Source organism: Pangasianodon hypophthalmus, chromosome 19, assembly GCF_027358585.1.
Source record: "Pangasianodon hypophthalmus isolate fPanHyp1 chromosome 19, fPanHyp1.pri, whole genome shotgun sequence".
In the NCBI taxonomy this organism is placed as follows: Eukaryota; Metazoa; Chordata; class Actinopteri; order Siluriformes; family Pangasiidae; genus Pangasianodon; species Pangasianodon hypophthalmus.
The window spans coordinates 7368736-7390950 of NC_069728.1; the positions used below are offsets into that span (position 1 = coordinate 7368736).

At 38.9% G+C, this 22215-nt stretch overlaps 1 protein-coding gene across 4 annotated transcripts; it reads left to right on the forward strand.

Moving 5' to 3' along the window:
• The first annotated feature begins 3459 nt into the window (after positions 1 to 3459).
• mtmr9 (myotubularin related protein 9) lies at positions 3460 to 20013 on the forward strand. 4 transcript variants are annotated; one of them, XM_053242264.1, is made up of 12 exons: positions 3484 to 3531; positions 5359 to 5408; positions 5860 to 6115; positions 8182 to 8290; positions 9497 to 9622; positions 9716 to 9889; positions 9973 to 10190; positions 11132 to 11293; positions 13304 to 13445; positions 14281 to 14501; positions 14882 to 15033; positions 17970 to 20013. In XM_053242264.1, the coding sequence occupies exons 3-12, from the start codon at positions 5934 to 5936 to the stop codon at positions 18131 to 18133; spliced, it is 1650 nt and encodes a 549-aa protein (XP_053098239.1). In that variant the 5' UTR covers positions 3484 to 3531; positions 5359 to 5408; positions 5860 to 5933; the 3' UTR covers positions 18134 to 20013. The 4 variants fall into 4 exon arrangements, with proteins under 4 accessions (XP_026800355.1, XP_053098239.1, XP_034169680.1 ...); XM_026944554.3 differs by lacking the exon at positions 5359 to 5408 and having other exon boundaries at positions 3460 to 3531; XM_034313789.2 differs by lacking the exon at positions 5359 to 5408 and having other exon boundaries at positions 3490 to 3531; positions 5933 to 6115.
• The last annotated feature ends 2202 nt before the right edge of the window (positions 20014 to 22215 follow it).

Below are 22215 nucleotides of genomic sequence, written 5' to 3' on the forward strand. Positions count from 1 at the left end.
ATGATGAGCAGCTGTGCATGGTTTAATGACAATTCACCAAAGTGCACATGCATGTGGAGTCCTGCCGTGTTTCTGCTATACAAGTGCAATGTGTCTGTGTGTGTGTGTGTGTGTGTGTGTGTGTGAGAGAGAGAGAGACACCCCAGATAAAGTTACAATGTGTCATTTAGCCTCTGATTACAAGACAAGACATGCACTCTGTTTCCCAACACAGCAGCCAAGAACATTGTGATGTTGTCCATCCGTCTTTCTCAGCGTCATAATTCATAAACACCTGTGCCTCCACCAGGGAGACATTAGCCGGATTAAGACCATATAACTGTTACATCTTAGAGACCAGATTCATCCCTCTGACTGTCAGCAGGCTTACACCAAGCTGAGTCATAAATGCCATAAAATAATAAGCTTAACTACAGCAGTCTTGTATTAATGAGTGTGTTGATACAGTCTGCAGTTCACTGGCCTCTAAATTCACTAGAGAATGGTTAATTAATATCTGTAATCAGTCGTTTTTTATGAATTTTGTCACCCCTTTTCACTGCTTAACATGTTCTGAAAATATAGGAATGTAAAAAGATATTAATGATTAAGCTAATTTGGCACACATATCGATGCATATGTGTGGATATTGCAGAAAGCTGGATGCAGGAGCTGTAAGCAATGGTCTGCAGTGCAGGCAGTTGCTGAGGACTGCATTACATTAGAACAGTTGAATGGAGATGGTGTGCTCACTCTGTCATTGTCAGCTGGAGGCTTTTAAGTGTTTCACAGAAACGAAAATCTCACGGAGATGTTTGATTGAAAGCGTTAACCTGGAATAGCCAGAGCTGCTGGGTCATTTCAGTGACGACGGTCTATGAAAACCCCAAATACAGCAAAGCAGCATGCGTGAGATGAAGAGTGTCGGTTCATCATGGCGAGTCGGGTGGCTCATCAAAGCACGCTGGCACTGCTTCATGGCCTTTGGGCTTTTATCCAGCCAGACCTGTCATATTGCAATGACAAACACAAAGACAAGAATATTACAAAACATCTTCAAAGAGCCAGCTTGTCAATCATTTCTGGACCTGTGCATTGTCACGCTTCTGTGTAGGTAACTGATATACCATGACCCAAGCTGATCCAGTTCCTGTCAGTAGCCTCTGTATCCCACCTCCACTGACATCCACCCAGCTACATCCGCTAAAATATCAGTTCTTAGTCAGGAAAATCTGTTTCCCTACCAAACGCCATACATTTTTAATGAGAGCAAATGGATCCACATATTTTTCGGGGAGTGTTGGATTCATGACACACATGCAACTCAAACTAAATAATGCAATGTGTGTAATCGCTGCTGGCTCCCTTGAGGCTCCTGGTGCTTCTATCACTGCAATCAACAGGGTGCTTTGGCACTTATCAAATCCTGATTCGGTTGCACCAGAGAACCAGGCGAGTCTCTAGACCATATTTAGGATCTATTATTCTATTATATACATATTAGAAATGATAAAGGATTATATGTGCTTATTATTATGATAATATTTTTCACCTCATTCCCTTAAAATGTTCAGTCACTGTATCTCTAATTCAGTTCACTTGTTTAGAACTACCTACAATTCCCCAAAGAACACATGCATTTGGAATCCTGCTGTGTTTCTGTTATACAAGTGTTGCTATACGTGTGTGTGGGTGTGTGTGTGTGTGTGTGTGAAGTGATAATCTCTTTTTTTCTGGTGTGATTGTTAGGACTTTATTAGAAGTGTAAAAATAAAAAAAAAATTCAAAATGTCTTCTTGGTTGTGACATGACAGCACAAACACAGAGTGGAGGAGGGAGGAGGTGAAATGAGAGAGAACAAGATGAAGAGGCCGCAAATGCGTAGAAAGTGAGGAAGTACTTCCACGTGGGTGCTTGTAAGTAGCCTGCCTGAAAAGTACAAGGAGCTTATCATCATAGGGAGTGTCTCACACACACCCACACTATCTACTATCTACCCACACACAGGCACACATGCACATGAAAGAAACAAAGCAAGAAACAAAGAAAGAAACAAAGAAAGAAACAAAGAAAGAAACAAAGAAAGAAAAATAAAATTTTGACAATAATAATCTGAATGAATGTTAGGTTTTCAAAAAATGTGCCATGACCATTCATTCATCTTCAGTAACCGCTTTATCTAGGAGCATTGGCCGTAAGGGGGGATACACCCTGGATGGGACGCCAGTCCATTGCAGTGCACCATGCACACACACATTCACACACTCATTCAAACCTAGGGGCAGTTTAGAGATACCAGTCCACCTACTGGCATGTGTTTTTGGGAGGTAGGAAGAAAACAGAGAACCCTGAGGAAACCCATGTGGACTCTTCAGTGAACAATTCAGCAGAATTTAAATTGCATGGACTTGTGAATGAGGACTTTATTAAGATGAACATTTGTTGAACAACTGATATATATGGCTGTTCAAACTGCCCCTGTGGTGGAGCTGCCACTGATCTCCACCCACCATTATGAAAGTTATTATATTTATTTTCCAGTTTTGTTATAGTTATTAGTCAACCTGACTGCTGAATGGGTTTAATCCAAACTTCAAATACTTAAAAACAAATGGGCCTGTAAATAATATCAACTTGGACCACTTGTGTTCTGTTGGTGGAAAGTTCATAAAGAGTAAGCTCCATGGATTTAACAAATACTAAATAAATAAAACTTTTGTAGACATTTAAATAATGTTTATGAAATAAATCTGTACTGATGGAGTCTGTGGAATTTATTTTTTAAAGTTAAATAAGTTTCTGACTGGTACGGTGGCTTGGTGGTAAGCACTGTTGCCTTGTACCTTCGGGGTTGGGGTTCGAATCCCTCCTCTGCTCTGAGTGTGCGGAGTATGCATGTTCTCCCCGTGCGTTCTGGGTTTTCTCTGGGTGCTCTGATTTCCTCCTCCAGTCCAAAAACATGCGTTAGAGGCTGATTGGCATTCCCAAATTGTTCGTAGTGTGTGAGCGTGTGTGTGATTGTGCCCTGTGATGGGTTGGCACCCCGTCCAGGGTGTCCCCCACCTTGTGCCCTGAGTCCCCTGGGATAGGCTCCAGACTCCCGGCGACCCTGTGTAGGATAAGCGGTACAGAGAATGGATGGATGAAGGTTTCTGACCGCAAAATGTTTGAGAACGCTGGTGTAAAAGCGGGATAGTGCTTGCTGCAGAACCAAAAGTCCAGAGAGTGGAGCTGGACCTGATCCAACTCCTCCTATAAGCCTAACTCTAACCCCTAACTCCTAAACCCTAATGCCTTATCCTAATCCAGGAGCTGCTGTACAACAAGGAACAACAATAAGAAATCCACTTATCCAACTTATCCAGCCTGAAACACACTGAGATGTCTTGCCTTGGACCTGTGCTTCTGCAGAGAGGTGCAAGCCGCTCATTCCTCTCCACGCCTCTAGGCGGCGATGTAACACTCACTTGGTCTGTGATCCACTCTGTAAAATCCAAAAAAAAGAGCTAAGGAAAAAAAGCAAAACAGGAAAAGGCGTCAGGTGGATGAGGCGTAAGAAATTTCACTGCTATGTTTTATTTTTCTGCTAACATTATCAGATGAGCTGTGTTTGACAGTAGTGTGGAATCTGCTTCTTGCTTTGCTCTAGTAGACATTTACACTCTGTCTCATGTCCGTGGTGTTTATTTACTGCATTTACGACCCAAATACTGAATCGCTAGCGAGCTAACTAGATGCAGTGACAGACATTATAGATTAAATAATGAAAAAAAAAACAACAGCTGTGTGAATAATCTCTTAAATGCGTCTCAGTGTTTTCTCTAGCTCTCTGTCATAACGCCTGAGTTTTTATTTTCCTCTCTATGAATCTGTAATTCATTGTTTTTAAATTTTAGCTAGCAGTGTGCCAGTAATCTCACAGGCCGTATATCTTCTGATAGACTTATCATCCAAGAAGTACTAATTGTCCTAAAGTGTGTCCTAAAATGCGTCCTAACATGAGCCAGGATGCTTTGGGGAACCTGAGTGTGTCTGTGTTTGATATTTAGTTTGTGTTTTCGGGCTTCTGACAGCACACAGTGTTTATGAACAATAAAATGATTCATTCCGCATTGCTGGTGAACTGTGAACTGTGATTGGTCAGAAGCTGTTGATTTTCTGGGACAGTAATAGAGGAGTAAAGCTCAGGCTTCCACACGATACGATTTCAGGTCATAAGGAAAGGATTCGATATTTGGTGATACCACTGAATCAGTTACAGTACGATATGATCTGGATTCATGGCATAATGATTCGATATTTGATGATACCACTGAATCACTTATAATACAGTGCAATATAGATTCATCAGGAAATTATACAATATTTGATGATACCACTGAATCAACTATAATACAATACGATTTAGATTCATCAGTATGAATTCGATATTTGTGGATGTAACCGAATCAGCTGCGGTATCAAATGATTTCGATTGATATGAATGAATTTTGATTCATTTAAACCTATATGATTTCAATTCATGAATCACTCATTTAACATTGAAGTTTCGATTCAATAGTTGATGATACTATGGAATTTGCTGTGATATGAGAGGAGGAGGGTTTTGATTCATAAGACAACGACTCCATATTTGACACCGATACCACCGAATCTGCTGCGATACGATACGATACGTTACTCTTCAGTATAGTATCCTTGGATTAATATGTGTCCGACTTTGTTCAGAATCCAGTGGTAGGCTTACCATTAATTTGTGAATGATGATAATGTAGAGAAGGACTGTTTTCGGTATCAGCGTTACGGGCAAATCACCCTGCTAGCCTATTTGCACATCTGTTAATAATTATAAATGATTTTTTACACATCAGTAGTTCAGTTTAAGTGATTCACAATCATTTATAATCACTGATAATTGATATATAATTGTTGAGCCTTATTGGATTTCAGTCACTGCCTTTTAAATCAATTAATCGATCCAAATCGTGCAGTCGTGACACACCTACAGACAGTAGTGCCGGCTGTAAGGCAATGAACATGTTTATATTAATGTGCTTCTTCTAACACGTTATTGTTTCTGCAGTAACAGTTAATTCACAGGGACTTGTTAGTGGACAGTCCACATAATTTATATGGAAGAATAAATGGATTAAAAGCATGTTGTTATTTAACAATGAAAAACATCTAAGCATTGATATGGTGAAGTTTTCTGGAAAGGATATGTTTATTTGACATTTATGGAAGGAGTCTGTAGTGTCAGCGCTTTGTAACAGACAGTAAGTTTTCCAGAATTGGAAAGTCTTCAGGACAAAGGACTTTGTGCCTGTTGGTTTCTCTCTTGCATGACAAGCTGAATTTTTTTGTCTTGCTAACTTCCAGAGAGAGAAAGCGAGAGAGAGAGAGAGAGAGAGATATGAGGGTCTGCGGAGGTAATGATGGTTTATAACTGCTATAACATAAGTAATAACAGGAACTAACTTGCTCGTGGATGTTCCACAATATAATATGTAACTATAAAAGTTTAAGAGGCATGACATTGTGTGTTGGTTAACATATTAACCCACAGTAAGCAGTTTCCTTACAGCAGATCTCTATGTGGGTAACTGTGTTGGTTCATCTGTTTTTGACGTGTTTGTGGGAAATTTAGTGTTTCGTAGTTGTAACTGTAGTATGTCGAGCCATGTTAAGCTTTATTTTCCACCTTAAACGATTTTGAATGTCCTATACAATGCACTGTACAGGGTGTAAGCCATTAATTTGTACCCTATTTAGTGCACTTATATAGGGAGTAGAATGATAGTTGTGATCCTACCTATATTATTGTGCTTATGTTGTATCATTTGCTTGTATTTCCTCTACTGTTTACCTTCTGTTGTCCAGTGGCAGTGCTCCCTGCTCTTCTTTGAGAGCTGAGCTGTTTTTATCCCCTCGCCCGTCTCTTCCTACAACACAGAATGGAGTTTGCGGAATTGATAAAGACCCCCCGGGTGGACGGTGTGGTCCTGCACCGTCCCTTTCTCCCCACCGTGGAGGGAACTCTGTGTTTAACCGGCCACCACCTCATCCTGTCCTCACGCCAGGACAACACCGAGGAGCTCTGGCTGCTCCACGCCAACATCGACGCTATTGAGAAGAGGTAGGCTCGCTCTACACCAGGTGGGAGTCCAGGGTCTATAGTATGCTGGTTTCCTTGCTCTTAAAAGTGTTTAGAACACATTTTAAATCTGTGCGTAACAAAACATACCTGTCCACACAATTATTGATGAAAAATCCCAAATGTTTTGTATTGCTCTATTCAACAGACACAGCCACACATAATTACACAAACATCCCTAAACTGAGATATGTGTGGCGGTCTAGGAAAACCCTTCATGTGGTGAAAATTAATGTTTAAGATTTGAATCCAACTCCACGAGAGACACCAGTATGTTGGTTTAATAATATTCACTTAAAGATGTAATAAATAAAATATATATATATTAAAAAAACTAATATGACTGTTTATTACCGTTTATAATGTTACTAATTTATTTTAATTTAATTTATTTTAGTATTGAAATTTAGTATTTAGTATTGCATTTATTGCACATTGCACATTATTACATCGCACAAATCCTCACTTTATATCTGTACTGTCAGACTGCTGCCACCATCCATATACCCACATATATATTCTTATACACTTTTTTTAATCCCTTCATATATTTTATTTTATTTTTTTTTCATGTATACATTTTTCTTTAGATTTGATATTTTTATTTATATTCTTCTTTATATATATATTTTTATGTATATATTTTTCTTTATATTTAATATTTTTTTGTATATTTAATATTTTTCTTTATTTTCTTATTTTATTTTCTTATTTAACAGTTGTATATGCATTTATATAAGCATTTCACTGCAAGTCGTACTGTGTATGGTTATGCATGTGACAAATAAAATTTGAATTTGATTTGAATTTGGAAAATGAGTAATCACACTTAATAAGCAGTATCTACATCAGTCCCTCCTACATCTGTCTTTTCTCCTGAGATAAATCTCAGTCACGGCATTTCACAAACATCATCTTTTCAGGAAGATTTTCAAGAAGCCTAGATGAGGTTAATAAGTAAATAAAAACATTTCTACAACATTTTGGTGAAAAATTATGAATTTTAAAGTAAAGGTGGTATAGTATGTTATAGGCAAAAAGATTTTGGTCAAAATCCAAATTTTTCAGTCATCATTTTTCTTTGGCTGTTATGTCTGCTATGAGTTTTCCCAGACTGCTACGCAAACATGTTAGACAGCCTGGAGCTGAAAAGGTCCAAGAAGATGAACCTTGACAACAATGAATAAGAAATAATGTTTCACTAAGTAGAGCAAAAAAACTCCTCATGCATTATTTGCTGCTTTTATGAGTGGTTTATCTAAGAACAAGAAATAAACCATTTGTCAGTATTGTAGTTCTGCCTGTGGCAGAGGTGAAGACGGTTTGATTTGAAAGTGACAGCTAAAAACAGAATTACAGGACGCCAGACTGACATCAGTACCACAGGAGAAAGGTCTGAGTAGGATTACAGTTAGATGGGAAAAAAGGCAGTTGTTAATGGTGACACATCCCTGAAGGCAGTTACCCTCGATAGTGAGATGAAAATGTAAAAAGGCTAGACCACCAGAAGTTAATAAAAATGTTAATGTTCATAGCATTTGGAGCATAATAACATGTAGACCTGACAAACATAAGCGTGTGTTACAAACACTATCACAAATGTAAGAAAAAATAAACATGCTTTATTAACTGCCATCTCATAATCTGTCTCACTTTTTTGCCAGGAGTTTATTCATATACAGTACATGGTTAGAAGTAGTTATAAATATACTGTACTTATTTTCTTATTCAAGGTTAAAAAATAATGAATCTGATTGTATGCCTGTGCAAGATTTGCACACAAAACTGATTATTAAATGAAAACTCAGGGCTTTTAGTTGTGTTAGAGCAGGAAAATGTGCACCATGTGTGACTCTGGCTCCCCAGGATCAGAATTGGGAATTGGTTTTTTGTTACTGTTATAGAATTGGTGGTTTTTTGTTACTGTTATAGTTTAAAATGTTAACCCTAGAACTGGTCGTGGATTACGATACCTACTCTATGGTCTGTCAGGATGTTAAAGTAAAGACCTCATTTGAAATCCTCTGTCTTGATTTCTCCTCTCTTAGGTTTGTCGGCTCTCTTGGCTCGATTATCGTGAAATGCAAGGACCTGCGCATTATTCAGTTGGACATACCTGGCATGGAGGAGTGTCTCAACATTGCTAGCTCCACTGAAGTGTGTTTAATTATTTATTCAGATTCTGTGATCTCATTTTTTTTCCGTTCTTGTTCAGGCATGTATGCATGCATATGTGAGCTCAGCCGAGACTGATTATTTATTAATGTTGCTTGATTTAAGACCATGCACTTATTTCACTGTACACATGCTTTTAAACATGCTTAACACTTTACGCTTAACCTTCTGTATTTAGTTTGAATGGTAGAGAAGAGACAGGGACCCAGAGTCCACTGTAAAATCACATTATTTTTTTTATACCACAACACTGTTAAATTCTCAAATATGATTGATCAGAAGGTGTAGATTCATTTTCTATATGTTTTTGTTATGTATTTTAATGTTATTGTTCAGTAGTAATAGCTAACTGGCAGGGTGGATTAGATGGCTGACACTCCACATATTCTCAGTCTCCTAAGCAGTAAAGATGTACAGTGATTGATATGGTAAAGTTTTCTGTAAGGAGATATTTGTTTAACATTTATTAATCTTGGGTGTCAGTACCTTATAACAGTCAGTAGATTTTCTGCCAGGGGAGAGTCTTCAGGATGGAGGGCCTTGCGCTTTCTCTTTTCTCAGTAACATGACATGTTTTTTATTCTTATTAATGTCAAGAGAGGGGAAAAACGAGAGGTTGGAGAGGGGACAATAACAGGCACTAACTTTATTGTGGACTTTCCACAATGTTAAAACTGCCTATGAACTGATTAAAAAAGTAAAATGTGTCATTCTTTAATTAAATAAAAAAAACCTAACTGGCGGCAAATTGCTGGGGTAAGAAGCATAAACCACTTTTTTGCTCTTATAGGAAAATAATGGACTTTAGGTTGGTAAACACACTATTTGATTATTTTCCTATAACAGCACACCTGCTGTGATTTATTCCTTACATAATTGAATTTGTGCATCATAAAGGTTTACGATTCAATATTAATACTTTGGCAGTTCACTATCAGTGTGCTTATATTTTAATCAAGCCACAACGTCCACTTATTAAAATATGCTGAAATTATATGCTTTTCCAAGCTTCTGCTTTCTCAGTAATATACAGTATATTGCAGTAAAAATGCAAGGTTATACCAGGAGCTTAATAAGCAACCAAACATTGCTCTTTTTAATGGGTTGAGATGTCTGGTCTGTAACTGGTAAAGATGTACTTGGCATGAAAAATCTGAACCTCGGATCTGACACCTCCTTTTTCTTTAGGCGTTGTCCACACTCGACTCAGTCTCCCTGATGTATCCTTTCTTCTACCGGCCCATGTTTGAGGTCATTGATGATGGGTGGCACTTGTTCTCACCAGAAGAGGCCTTCAAAGATCTGGAATCGATGGTACAGGCTCACTTTTGTGCACAGTGACTGTTGCTGTTTACAGAATGTTGTAGACTGCTGGCTGAGTGTGTTTTGTTTATTGTTCTTTGACAGACAGATGAGTGGAGACTTAGTGAAGTGAATAAAAACTTCATTGTTTGCCCCTCCTACCCTTCACTGGTGGCTGTACCCAAGGATATAGATGATGACACTCTGTGCAAAGCTGCTGCTTTTCGACACGGCGGACGCTTCCCAGTGCTCAGCTACTACCACAAGAAGAACGGCATGGTCAGCTGTTCACTTTGGGGAGTCTTGTATAATAAGCGTATTTTGATCAAGATTAGGTGTGTACTTAGTGTCTGTGTCCTCAGGTGATGATGCGAGCAGGGCAGCCTCTGATTGGCACAAATGGACGCCGCTGTAAGGAAGATGAGAAGTTGATCAATGCTACGCTCCGTGCAGGGAAACGTGGTTACATCATCGACACGCGCACTGTTGCCGTAGCGCAGCAGGCTAAGGCCCGTGGTGGTGGGTTTGAACAGGAGGCGAACTACCCGCAGTGGAGGAGAATCCACAAAGCTATTGAGAGGTGAGTGAATATTAGAATCTTATATCATATTTTATAAAATTTGGACTCCATTTTGCCAGAAAAACTGAATCATATAAACAGCAAAGAAACTATGCACATAATTTCCAAAAAAACATTTATACTGAACAAACAAAAGCTACTGCACACACCAGTCTTGTGGCTGAGTGAAAATAGCTCACGTTTTTCATATTCAGTTAAAACATCTGTTTTTAAAATTAATTCCTGTCGTCATGTTGTTTAAGAGACTTAGAGTGGCTCAGATTTACCATGCATTACGGTAAAGTATACTTCACCTTCACCACGCATATGTGTGCACAAGCAGCTGCAACGTGAGCAGCACTGTTCACTTACTTGCTTATCTTATATACATCTTGAGGATTAAAAGCGACGTCTTCTAGACAACACATCAGAAGTAAAACCTCCTCCATATGGTTTTCAAGGCAAACTGAGCAACAGTGCTAAACAGACTGATAAGCCCTGTTTATCTTTAAAACTTTCTGCCGTCACCATGATTGTTGTCATGATCGGCGTCTCAAATCGAAAACACTCTCCATACATTCAAAAGTATGTACTAATCTACAAAATCCAAAGACTGGTACTCAAAACAAACCTTTTGGTAACAAGCTTTTAAAATTCAAACAGTAACTGCTACAGGAAAACCGGTAGGTGTGTGTATTAAAAAAATTCTAGAACAGTACATAAGTATGTGATTTGAGGCACAATGTTAATTTGTTTACTCGGTTGCGGACACAGTATCACATGGTGCTACTTCACATTATGGTGTCGCATTTATACCAGTGTACCACGAGTACCAGACTTCAGCTAGAGGGAATGGAAGATGTTGTTAATCTTCACTGGTTCTTTATTAGATCTATAGATCTAAAATAACATGTACTGTATGCTGTAGCCATTGTTGTAATGTGTGAAATGATCTGTCACAGGTCCAATATTCTACAAGAGAGCCTGATAAAGCTGGTGGAGGCGTGTAATGACCACTCGAACAGCATGGACCGCTGGCTTAGCAAACTGGAGGCCTCTAACTGGCAGAGCCATGTAAAAGAGATCCTCACCACTGCCTGCTTGGCTGCTCAGTGCATTGACAGGTCAGCGTTTGACACTCTCACTGTGTTCAATTCCCTGTGCTCTGTCTCATCTCTGCTTTCTCTGTCTTAGACAGATGTGCTCTCAAACCCTGAGAATCGTTATAGAAGATAGCTGTGTGTTAGTAGTTTACGGCTGTGTTAATTACTGTTTTCTCACTGGCGGTTCCATTCTGAGCTAATTAAAGAGCGTTTGCCTTGCTTCATGCTACACTTGTTGCAAAGCCCATTTGAGTAATAATGGTTAGCTAGTGTCTAGCCTGCAATCATCATTAAGTTCATAAAACACTTGTACTGCTGTGTCTCATGCTGCTGTTGGTGCACAGCTCATTAATGTACTTTGTGCTGCTGCGTCTTTAAATGTAGAGTAATTTCTGGTCTTGGTTATGAGCTAATTTCTAGATTCTACATTTTTCTATTCTTGCATGACATTTCTGTGAGCAAATATGAACATTATTGTGGTGTCAGAGAGAACAATATAGGCATACAGCAATAATGTACTAAAAATCCGTCCTGTCTGTGATTTATAATGCAGCCGTGGCAAGTACTTCATTCCGATTGGCTGGCAGATGTGCAGTAACTCCTTATATGGCAAATGCCTCTGAAGTAAATCTGGTTAAAATTTAAGCAAAGTTGAATATCAACACTCCACATATTATATAAGACAGCATCTTGGAATGTAACCTTCTACCACATTGCACTGTCATTTAGAAGAAGACGTAGATGTCACATAGAAGTTCCATCACACTTCTAAATGACAGATTTTAACATCCATTTTAATTTGTTTGGAGAGCTCATTCACATCACCCTCGATCCATAAACACCCTGGAGACTACAACATGAATTAAATAATGAATTTGCATTGTTGTAAATAAGGAAAACTTACAAATATTTTTAAATGTTAATAAGCAGTAGATTAAAAAAAAATCTTGACAGAAAATAAATAAAAACACTTGACCCTTACGTTCCAATATTTTAGATCATTTCAGTATCAGTATAGATCATATCTGTGACATATGTGTGACTGCCTGGAAACACTCTTACCTTGTGAAATTTTGTCATTTTCTATTGTTGTAAATGTTTTCTGGATGATCATAATACTGCAGTTTCACCAGAAGTTAGATAACTGAAGAATCAGGAGACCAAGAGCCAGGTTATAATAAAAAAGATGGTTTATTGCATACATGAAGACAACCTGGGCACTCTATAGTCTAAATATAAGTTGGACACAGTCGACTTTTATACTAATGTGTACGTGATAATACCCAAGGCTAATAAGAGGAAAACATAATCAAGGACAGAGTGTACATCATGACTGAACAAATACATGTATGCATCAGGAGTAAGCAGAAATCACATTGAATTGATCTTAAAATATTTAAATTATCATCACATAATCAGGGAAAAATAGGAAATAATTCCACACTATTATATGTAGTTCTGTAAATGACTCCAGTTACCCTAAATAACTCTGATTACCCCAAAAAAGTGAGATTACAAACTGAATTTATTAAGATTATGTCTGTTTTTAGACGTCTTGTATCTATCCAGCAATTTGAGCAAAGCCTGGCATTCACTGTGTGAAGAAATCACACTTAGCTTGCAAGGTTTTAAACGTGGTCTGTGCAGGAAAACTACATTTTTATAAATAATGAAATAGCAATAAAATTTCCACGTTGTTTCAGTGAAATACGTATACGATTTTTTAAATTTGGAATATAAAAGCATGTTATAGGCAGAAAAACCCCGATTTTGGCCCAAACCCGAGCTGTCGTCGTAGCTGTGTGCCAGAATTCAGCCACAGCAGCATCCGATGGGTTTTCCCAGACCGCCTCATTTACTACTACTTAACTGCAGAAAGGAACTGCTTTATCTATTGCAATCTGTTAGCTTTCATTACTGAACTGTTTTCTCTCTGTGGTATGTACTCTTAAAAGTACAATAAAAATTACAAGTGAGTTTACTGGCTTCTGTTTTTTCCCCACTGTTTATTCTGTGGCTTTGTGACTTCAGAGAGGGTGCATCAGTGCTAGTCCACGGGACAGAGGGCACTGACTCCACGCTGCAGGTCACCTCTTTAGCCCAGATCATCTTGGATCCAGGCTGCAGGACAGTCCGCGGTTTCCAAGTCCTCGTGGAGCGTGAGTGGCTGCAGGTGAGAGACACTGCTGGGGACACGTAGTTAGGGAATTACAATTATCTAGGGAAGCCTGGGGATTTAAAGATTGGAAAAAAACAGGGGACCAGGAGTTTTTCCTATCTTCAGCTGTTTAGTTTTGGTGAGCCTGTGCCCACTGTAGCCTCAGATTCCTGTTGTTCGCTGACAGGAGTGGAACCTGATGTGGTCTTCTGCTGTTGTAGTCCATCAGCCTAAAGGTTTGATGTGTTGTATATTCCAAGATACTTTTCTGCTGACCATGGTTGTAAAGAATGCTTATTTTAGTTATCGTAGCCTTTCTGTCAGCTCTAAGCAGTCTGGCCAAAGTCACAGGGATTACATTTTTCCCGTTCTGATGTTTGATGTGAACATTAACCGAATCTTACCTATTGACATATCCGCATGATTTTATGCATTACACTGCTGCCAGATAATTGGTGGATTGCATGAATAAGCAGGCGTACAGGTGTTCCTATTAATGTGCCTAATGAGTGTGGATTAACCACGAAGAAAGTATTATTTATAATGTTATACACCTTATAATGATCATATTATGTATGAATGAACCTTACATACTGTGATTCACAATATTGCTATGCAGACATCTTTCTGGTTCCTTTATCACAAAAGTTTAAAACTTTCAGGCTCTGAGATTAACTTCACCTCCAACCAGTGAGGAAACTCATAAAGCAGTAGCTTCAATAAAGGGAGAGGGAAAAGAATGAAGCTCCTTGCATTTAAAATTCACCTTATGTGCAGCTGTAGGGTATGGCTCAGAAAATTACAAGTTGTTTCTTCATCATTGTCTGACTTTTTTTCCCTTTGTGTGTAGGCAGGTCACCCGTTCCAGCAGCGCTGTGCCCAGTCTGCGTACTCCAACGGAAAGCCGAGGAGTGAAGCACCTGTGTTCTTGCTCTTCCTGGACTGTGTGTGGCAGATCCTGCGCCAGTTTCCTTGCTCCTTTCAATTTAATGAACACTTTCTGGTCACGCTGTTTGAACACGCTTACGCCTCCCAGTTTGGCACTTTCCTGGGAAACAGCGCTGCCGAGAGGTCAGTGACTCACTTCCCCTCACCTAATTTTATCCACTCAATAAAATTATAGGATAATATTTGAAGACGAAAAATTTTAAATAATTAAACATCAAATGCAGTTTTTAGAGGAATTTGGCAGCATTAATGAGCACATATAGTACTGGAAAGATTTATTACTGTTGGTGATCAAGCATAACCCTTAGGAGGTTACCTAGTGTGGACAATAAACATTAAATAGAAAGGTACTTGATATATGAGGATCTTCAGTGAGTGCTGACTTGGTAATGTGTTTGCTATCACAGTCTCTGTAGAAACTGCAGTCATTGAAACTTTTGTATGTGTAATAATGACTCTGTGAATATGTATAATGTATTGTGTATAATATAATGGTGAGGCAGGGTGAAGTTGGAGCTCTGTCAAAAGACTGTGTCCCTGTGGTCATGGATGAACAGGCCTCAGGAGCTGGAACGCTTCCTTAACCCTCTCTATGAGGCCAACAGTCTTGTGATCTGGCCATCTGTAGCCCCGCAGAGTCTGCTGCTGTGGGAGGGTGAGAACACGCATTTAATCTCACTGTAATCTTTTGACACTCTTACCTATTGCATCTTAGTTCTTCCAGTTTCCTTATGTTTTTGTCTGTTTTCTCTTTTTCCCCTCTCTTCTTATTTCTGTTTGATTTCCTTTCTTGCTCCTATACATCCACCTGGATCTGTTAGACTTTTCTATACCACTGATAGCATTAACTTTGCCATTAATAACATTTCCTTCTTCTCAACCGTATTTCCTCCTTGCTAAAGCTAGTAGTTTACCGTTTATATTTTATAACAACACAGGAGTACAGTACCTGTTTTTAATACTGAAATCTTTATAAAGGTATTGTATATACACTCACAGAGCATTTTATTAGGAACACCTGCTGATAAGGGCCAGCAGCTTCAGGTAATGTTCACATCAGCCGTCAGAATTGGGGGAAAATGTGATCTCAGTGATTTTGAGCATGGCATGATTGTTGGTGCAAGAAAGGCTACAGTAACTCAGATAACCACTCTGTATAATAGTAGTGAACAGAAAAGCATCTCAGAATGCACAACATGTTGTGCCTTGAGGTGGATGGGCTACAACAGCAGAAGACCACGTCGGGTTCCACTTCTGTCAGCCAAGAATAGAAAGCTGAGGCTGCAGTGGGCACAGACTCACCAAAACTGGACAGTTGAAGACTGGAAAAATGTAGCCTGGTCTGATGAATCTCGATTTCTGCTGAGTCACACAGATGGTGGGGTCAGAATTTGGCACCAACAGCATGAATCCATGGACCAACCTGTCTTGAGTCAACAGTCCAGCCTGGTGGAGGTGGTGTAATGGTGTGGGGAATGTTTTCTTGGCACACTTTGGGCCCATTAATACCAATCAATCATCGCTTGAATGCCACAGACTATTTAAGTATTGTTGCTGACCATGTGCATCACTTCATAACCACAATTTCCCCATCTTCTAATGGCTACTTCCAGCATGATCATGCACCATGTCACAAAGCAAAAGTCGCCTCAAACTGGTTTTATGAACATGACAGTGAGTTCAGTGTTCTTCAGTGGCCTTCCCAGTCACCAGATCTGAATCCAGTAGAACACCTTTGGGATGTGGTAGAACGGGAGATTCACAGCATGAAAGTGCACCTGAAGAATATGCAGGAATTGCGTGATGCAATCATTTCAACATGGACCAGAATCTCAAAGGAATGTTTCCAACATCTTGTGGAGTCCATGCCATGAAGAATTGAGACTGTTTTAAGAGCAAAGAGAGGCTCTACCCAGTATTAGTATAGTGTTCCTAATAAAGTGCTCAGTGAGTGTATATGATGTACAGTGTTCTCCTGTATAACCATTAGGGGGCAGCAGTGTATTAGGCTGACTGACAGATTTGTTTAGTGCAATTTAATATGGAAAAGATTCTGTACCAGAGCAAGAAGCAGCCATGCCAGTGAAAAACCATAAAACACAATACACAAACTGTATTAATTTTCATTACTGACATGCAGAACACGTACCACACTGAGAAGCATACAACAACAAATCAGCAGGGTATTGGTTTGTAAGAATTAAATGCTGAAGTTGTGTTAAATGAATGTGATCCACTTTACTTTACTCTAAGCCTCCGTGGCTGGGGACGGAGCTTCATGACTATGAGTGGGAATGGGCTGGTGGGCGCAAGGAGTAAAAATAATATAAATGTTGATTCTACCTACTTAACTGTATCTTGAAAAAAATTGACTGATCTTACCTAAAGTACCTTTAAGTACAATAATGACTGGCTGAGAGACAAGAGACAGCTCAGTGGGTTTTAGTTTTTAAATTAACTGGAACTCCTGTGTACTTCATCTTGGCTTGTTTCTGAGAATGTAAACCAACAAGATTTTAGTATGGGCCTTTTTCTTTTTATGAAAATGGCACTGTTAATGATGGCACTCTTTCACAGCAGGGTTACTTTAGGTTGTTCATATGGCAACAAGACCGGGGGCTGTAGTAATGCTGACTAGAACTGGTTCTTAAAGTAATGTTACCACACATGCATACCACACAAAGCCTATTGTATATAAAGGTGCATACTCTAATTCTTAAACAGAACACTTATTTTATATAATAAATGTATTTGTACGATAAACTTAATAAAAGTAGCTAAGTGGAAATATCAATTTTATAAGGTCTAAAGAAACAACAATGGCATTCCTTTGCATACACACTCTGTTTAAAAATCATCTGCAACATATACAAAGTGAACTTTTAATTGTGGACTAACTGATCCATTCATTTGTGCAAGAAATGAGATTAATGAAGCCTTTGCTTCACACTGAAATTTGATAATGCACATTAAAACTTGATTTTCATGATCTTTTCCTTAACTTACGTAGTGAATGTTACTGTCTCTGACAGATCTTTAATGGTCACTGAGTTCAAGGCTTCCTGAACCTAGTCAACACATGAGTAGGCATTCCTTACACCGCTCTAAATAGCAGTCATACACACACAGAGCAGTTTGTATTCAACACAACCATTTAATATGCATTTGGAATATTTTTAAAGTCTACAAGCACCAGTACTCTGTGCTGCGTCCTCATGGCCTCACTGGAAACGTAGCATAGCAGCTGTAATCCCAGCAAAGGCATGACTGATTTTGCAACATGTTTATAAGACTAGTGGCCATCTGGTGTAAGAAGGGTGTCAAAACTGTATTAGCATCACGGGACTGCTGACCTGCAGGCAGCTCTAACATTTGATATATGATCCTACCGACATGGCATGTAGCCCCTCTTTAAATGCAGCTTGGTTCAGCTTTGCTACTGTAGCATCATGTAGTCGTATCATCTTAAAATTTATTGGTCTCTGCTCTGGTCTGTTGGTGTTTAATATGTTTTTTTTTTCTTGTAATACCGTTGTAGAATACAGAAAAAATATGCCGATCTGTTCATTTTTTTTTTTTACTCTATTTTAGGTGTGTTTCTACGCTGGAATCGCTCAACCAAGTGTCTGGACGAGGCGTACGAGGAGATGGTCCATATTATTGAATACAACAAGGAGCTACAGAATAAAGTGAACAGCCTCAGGAGACAGCTAGCTCAACTAGAGACAGAGGACGGCCCTCTTCAGAGTACATAGACATGCATCTTGACCTTACCGAGAATTCTGAGTCTTTCAGAGTCTTGGAGTTCCTGTTCGGCACTACTGAAATTTATTCTGACCCATGCATGTATGTACACATGTGCACACATTCACACTCATCACGTCTGCTCAGTCAGAGTCAGACTGTCTTAAAGTACTCCACCTATGTGTAATCATTGCTTGTTTTCTTTTTTTTCACTGATAGTTCTGTTTGCCCTTCACTCCGTGCCACTTCAGGTGCTTACACACACTCAAAAAAAAGGCTATGATAACATTATGCATATATATATATATATATTTGTGGCTATTCAGCAACTTTCATACACTAAGTGAAACTTACTGAGACAAGCGGCCAGTTACTTGACATGTAGGTGATTGTATGTGACCAAACTGTGCAATTATTTTGACTTTTTTCACAGTAATGGAGGCCTGTGATGGCCAGTGTTTGCCCAAAAGCAATTTGCTCTGAATTCTTTTGTTGTAGAACAGTAGTGAATAATTTGTCAGTGTAAAGAAAATTATTTTATAAGGGAAATGATACTTGCTTTAGTTTGGGAAGCAGGAACTGTACAGTAAAAACCCTGTGGCTTTTGCACCGTTTGGTTCAATGTGCCCTGGTGTTCTAAAGCATATACATGGTGTAGCAGTAATCAGGGTTAAGCAAAGCACCTCTGAAAACAAAATGTGTTATATTGATTCAGAATTCCTGTGTGTTGGTTGCAATTAACATTCAATGCTTTCTTGTTATTATTCAGTTTGTTGCAGTGTAACTCTAAGACATGGCCGCAGATTTTGACACAGCCTTGCAAGCTATCATTCTTCTTCTTAGAAACCCTCCTTAAAATAAAGTAAAATATAAAAGTAAAAGCAGTAAAATATCTAAAACAAAACAAAAATAAACATATAGACATTCCCTACTGTTGAAATGTACACTAAAAATCTAAAAACCGTACTTAAGTGCGAGACCCTTGTGTCTGCATACGGTATTGATTGTGTCTGTGCTGTAGACGTTACACCTGCATTCGATTCCAGATAATGGTTTAAAACCAGACACTTAAAATACTAAGCTATTTTAGGCATGTGTGTCATCACCGCCTATATGGAGAACACATCATTTTTACAGTTAGGCCATTTTGCTTAGCAAAATGTGCCACTCTGATATTACCCACACCCACATGAGTGCAGTCTGGGTTGATCTCAGAATTCTGTCCCTGACTTGTCTGGCTTCAAGGGCAGAATGTGAAATGAAAACTGCACTGTAATGCTGATGTGAAGGCTGGGCGTAGTGACTCATTCCAGACGTTCATCCAGCCTAAAAAAAATCAGCACTGGTCTCATGATATATACCACTGAGTCGCTGCCTTCCTTATTATATCCTCCAGTGTGGAGTTACATGTATTTAAATTCGCACAGAGTGAGGTCATAGGGTACAGAACACTGTCAGGACAATACTGTATGTTTCACATGTTTATTCATCTGTAGCTGAGTAACTCCTCTAGTGTTTTGTAGTCAGATTGTTACCATCTTACATCTTATAGGATTCATTGTGGCAACAGCTGGCGACAGGTTTCGGACTGGCATGTTAACCAAATAATTTGTGTTGTACTGTACTCATTCACTGTTTACCCAAAATATGCTTTTTCTGTCAGTAAAAATTTGTTTTTATAAATGTCTCTTCAGTGCAATGCTTTACTGAGAAAGTGAACATGCTCTTTGTACCTAATTTCACTGGTTATATTTCAGTGTTTAATGCATATCACATGTTGATGTACATTAAGTGTAGATTTATGTTATAGTCTTTGGGCATTAAAATGTTCTGTAGGTGGTTTCATATAAAATATGATTAAACAAACCCTTAATAAAGTTATAACATGCTATTACATGTGCAGTGTCTTCAATGTAAAAATGCTGCCAGCATTCTCAAGAGAAATTTCCCAAGGACATTATGTAACATGGGGAAACAATATATTTAACCATGTTGTAAGATCTGAATGTCCAGACAGAAGGCAAAGGAAACAATGGTTTGATGAATATGGAATTAATGTAAGTCATATGCTATAGCCTTAACAATAGCCAGATCTTGGTAATAAATGTTTCGCAGTATGTTGTACAGATTGACACAGTGCATTCACAAATATCACCAAGGCAGCAACCTTCAGTAAGGGAAAAAAACATTAATGATCTTATAGTCCCATACTGCACAAGCCTGTGCCCTCGTACAGTGTGCAATAACGTATAATCCCATACTGTATAAACCTGTACCCTCCTACAGCGTGCAATAACGTATAATCCCATACTGTATAAGCCTGTGCCCTCCTACAGCGTGCAATAACGTATAATCCCATACTGTATAAACCTGTACCATCCTACAGCGTGCAATAACGTATAATCCCATACTGTATAAACCTGTACCCTCCTACAGCGTGCAATAACGTATAATCCCATACTGTATAAACCTGTACCCTCCTACAGCGTGCAATAACGTATAATCCCATACTGTATAAGCCTATGCCCTCGTACAGCGTGCAATAACGTGTAATCCCATACTGTATAAGCCTATGCCCTCCTACAGCGTGCAATAACGTATAATCTCACACTGTATAAGCCTATGCCCTCCTACAGCGTGCAATAACGTATAATCCCATACTGTATAAGCCTATGCCCTCGTACAGCGTGCAATAACGTGTAATCCCATACTGTATAAGCCTATGCCCTCGTACAGCATGCAATAATGTATAATCCCATACTGTATAAGCCTATGCCCTCGTACAGCGTGCAATAACGTATAATCCCATACTGTATAAGCCTATGCCCTCGTACAGCGTGCAATAACGTATAATTCCATACTGTATAAGCCTATGCCCTCGTACAGCGTGCAATAACGTATAATCCCATACTGTATAAGCCTATGCCCTCGTACAGCATGCAATAACGTATAATCCCATACTGTATAAACCTGTACCCTTTTACAGTGTGCAATAACGTATAATCCCATACTGTACAAGCCTGTACCCTCCTACAGCGTGCAATAACGTATAATCCCATACTGTATAAACCTGTACCCTCCTACAGCGTGCAATAGCGTATAATCCCATACTGTATAAACCTGTACCCTCCTACAGCGTGCAATAACGTATAATCCCATACTGTATAAACCTGTACCCTCCTACAGCGTGCAATAACGTATAATCCCATACTGTATAAGCCTGTACCCTCCTACAGCGTGCAATAACGTATAATCCCACACTGTATAAGCCTATGCCCTCGTACAGCGTGCAATAACGTGTAATCCCATACTGTATAAGCCTATGCCCTCGTACAGCATGCAATAATGTATAATCTCACACTGTATAAGCCTATGCCCTCCTACAGCGTGCAATAACGTATAATCCCATACTGTATAAGCCTATGCCCTCCTACAGCGTGCAATAACGTATAATCCCATACTGTATAAGCCTATGCCCTCCTACAGCGTGCAATAACGTATAATCTCATACTGTATAAGGCTACGCCCTCATACAGCATGCAATAGTGTTCAGCTATTGTTTACATACTTTCTGATTGTTTTATTTAAATATAAATCAACTTGTAATAAATACACAATTGCATATTGCATTCAACAATTTTATTAATTATTTACTGATTAATAAAATACATCTTAAAATGTGTAGTTTATTGGTGGTGTAAGGAACGCAAAGGGTCAGGGGTCTGTCCTCTTCATGATGATCTACATTAGGGGAAAAAGAAAGATATGTGATGTTACTTTGAGTGTCAAGGCTTTATATAAAGACTTTTTTTCATGAATATACAGTATGAAGCACAGATATTTTATACAGACATCATTATCAGGTTTTTACGCAGTTACGCACACACACAATTGCAAACACTTTCTAAAATGTAATTTCTCAAGATACTGGCTGCTATCAATATGTAGCTCTGCACACTTTACCCCCTTCTACTCCATCCAGGTCAGTGTCACTGTCCCCTTAGGTCTGCTGAGTGGTGTTCCTGAAAAGAGATGTGATTCCTGAAGTTCTCACACCTTCTAATCAGGATGGAAAGACAGTCGAAGAAATCAG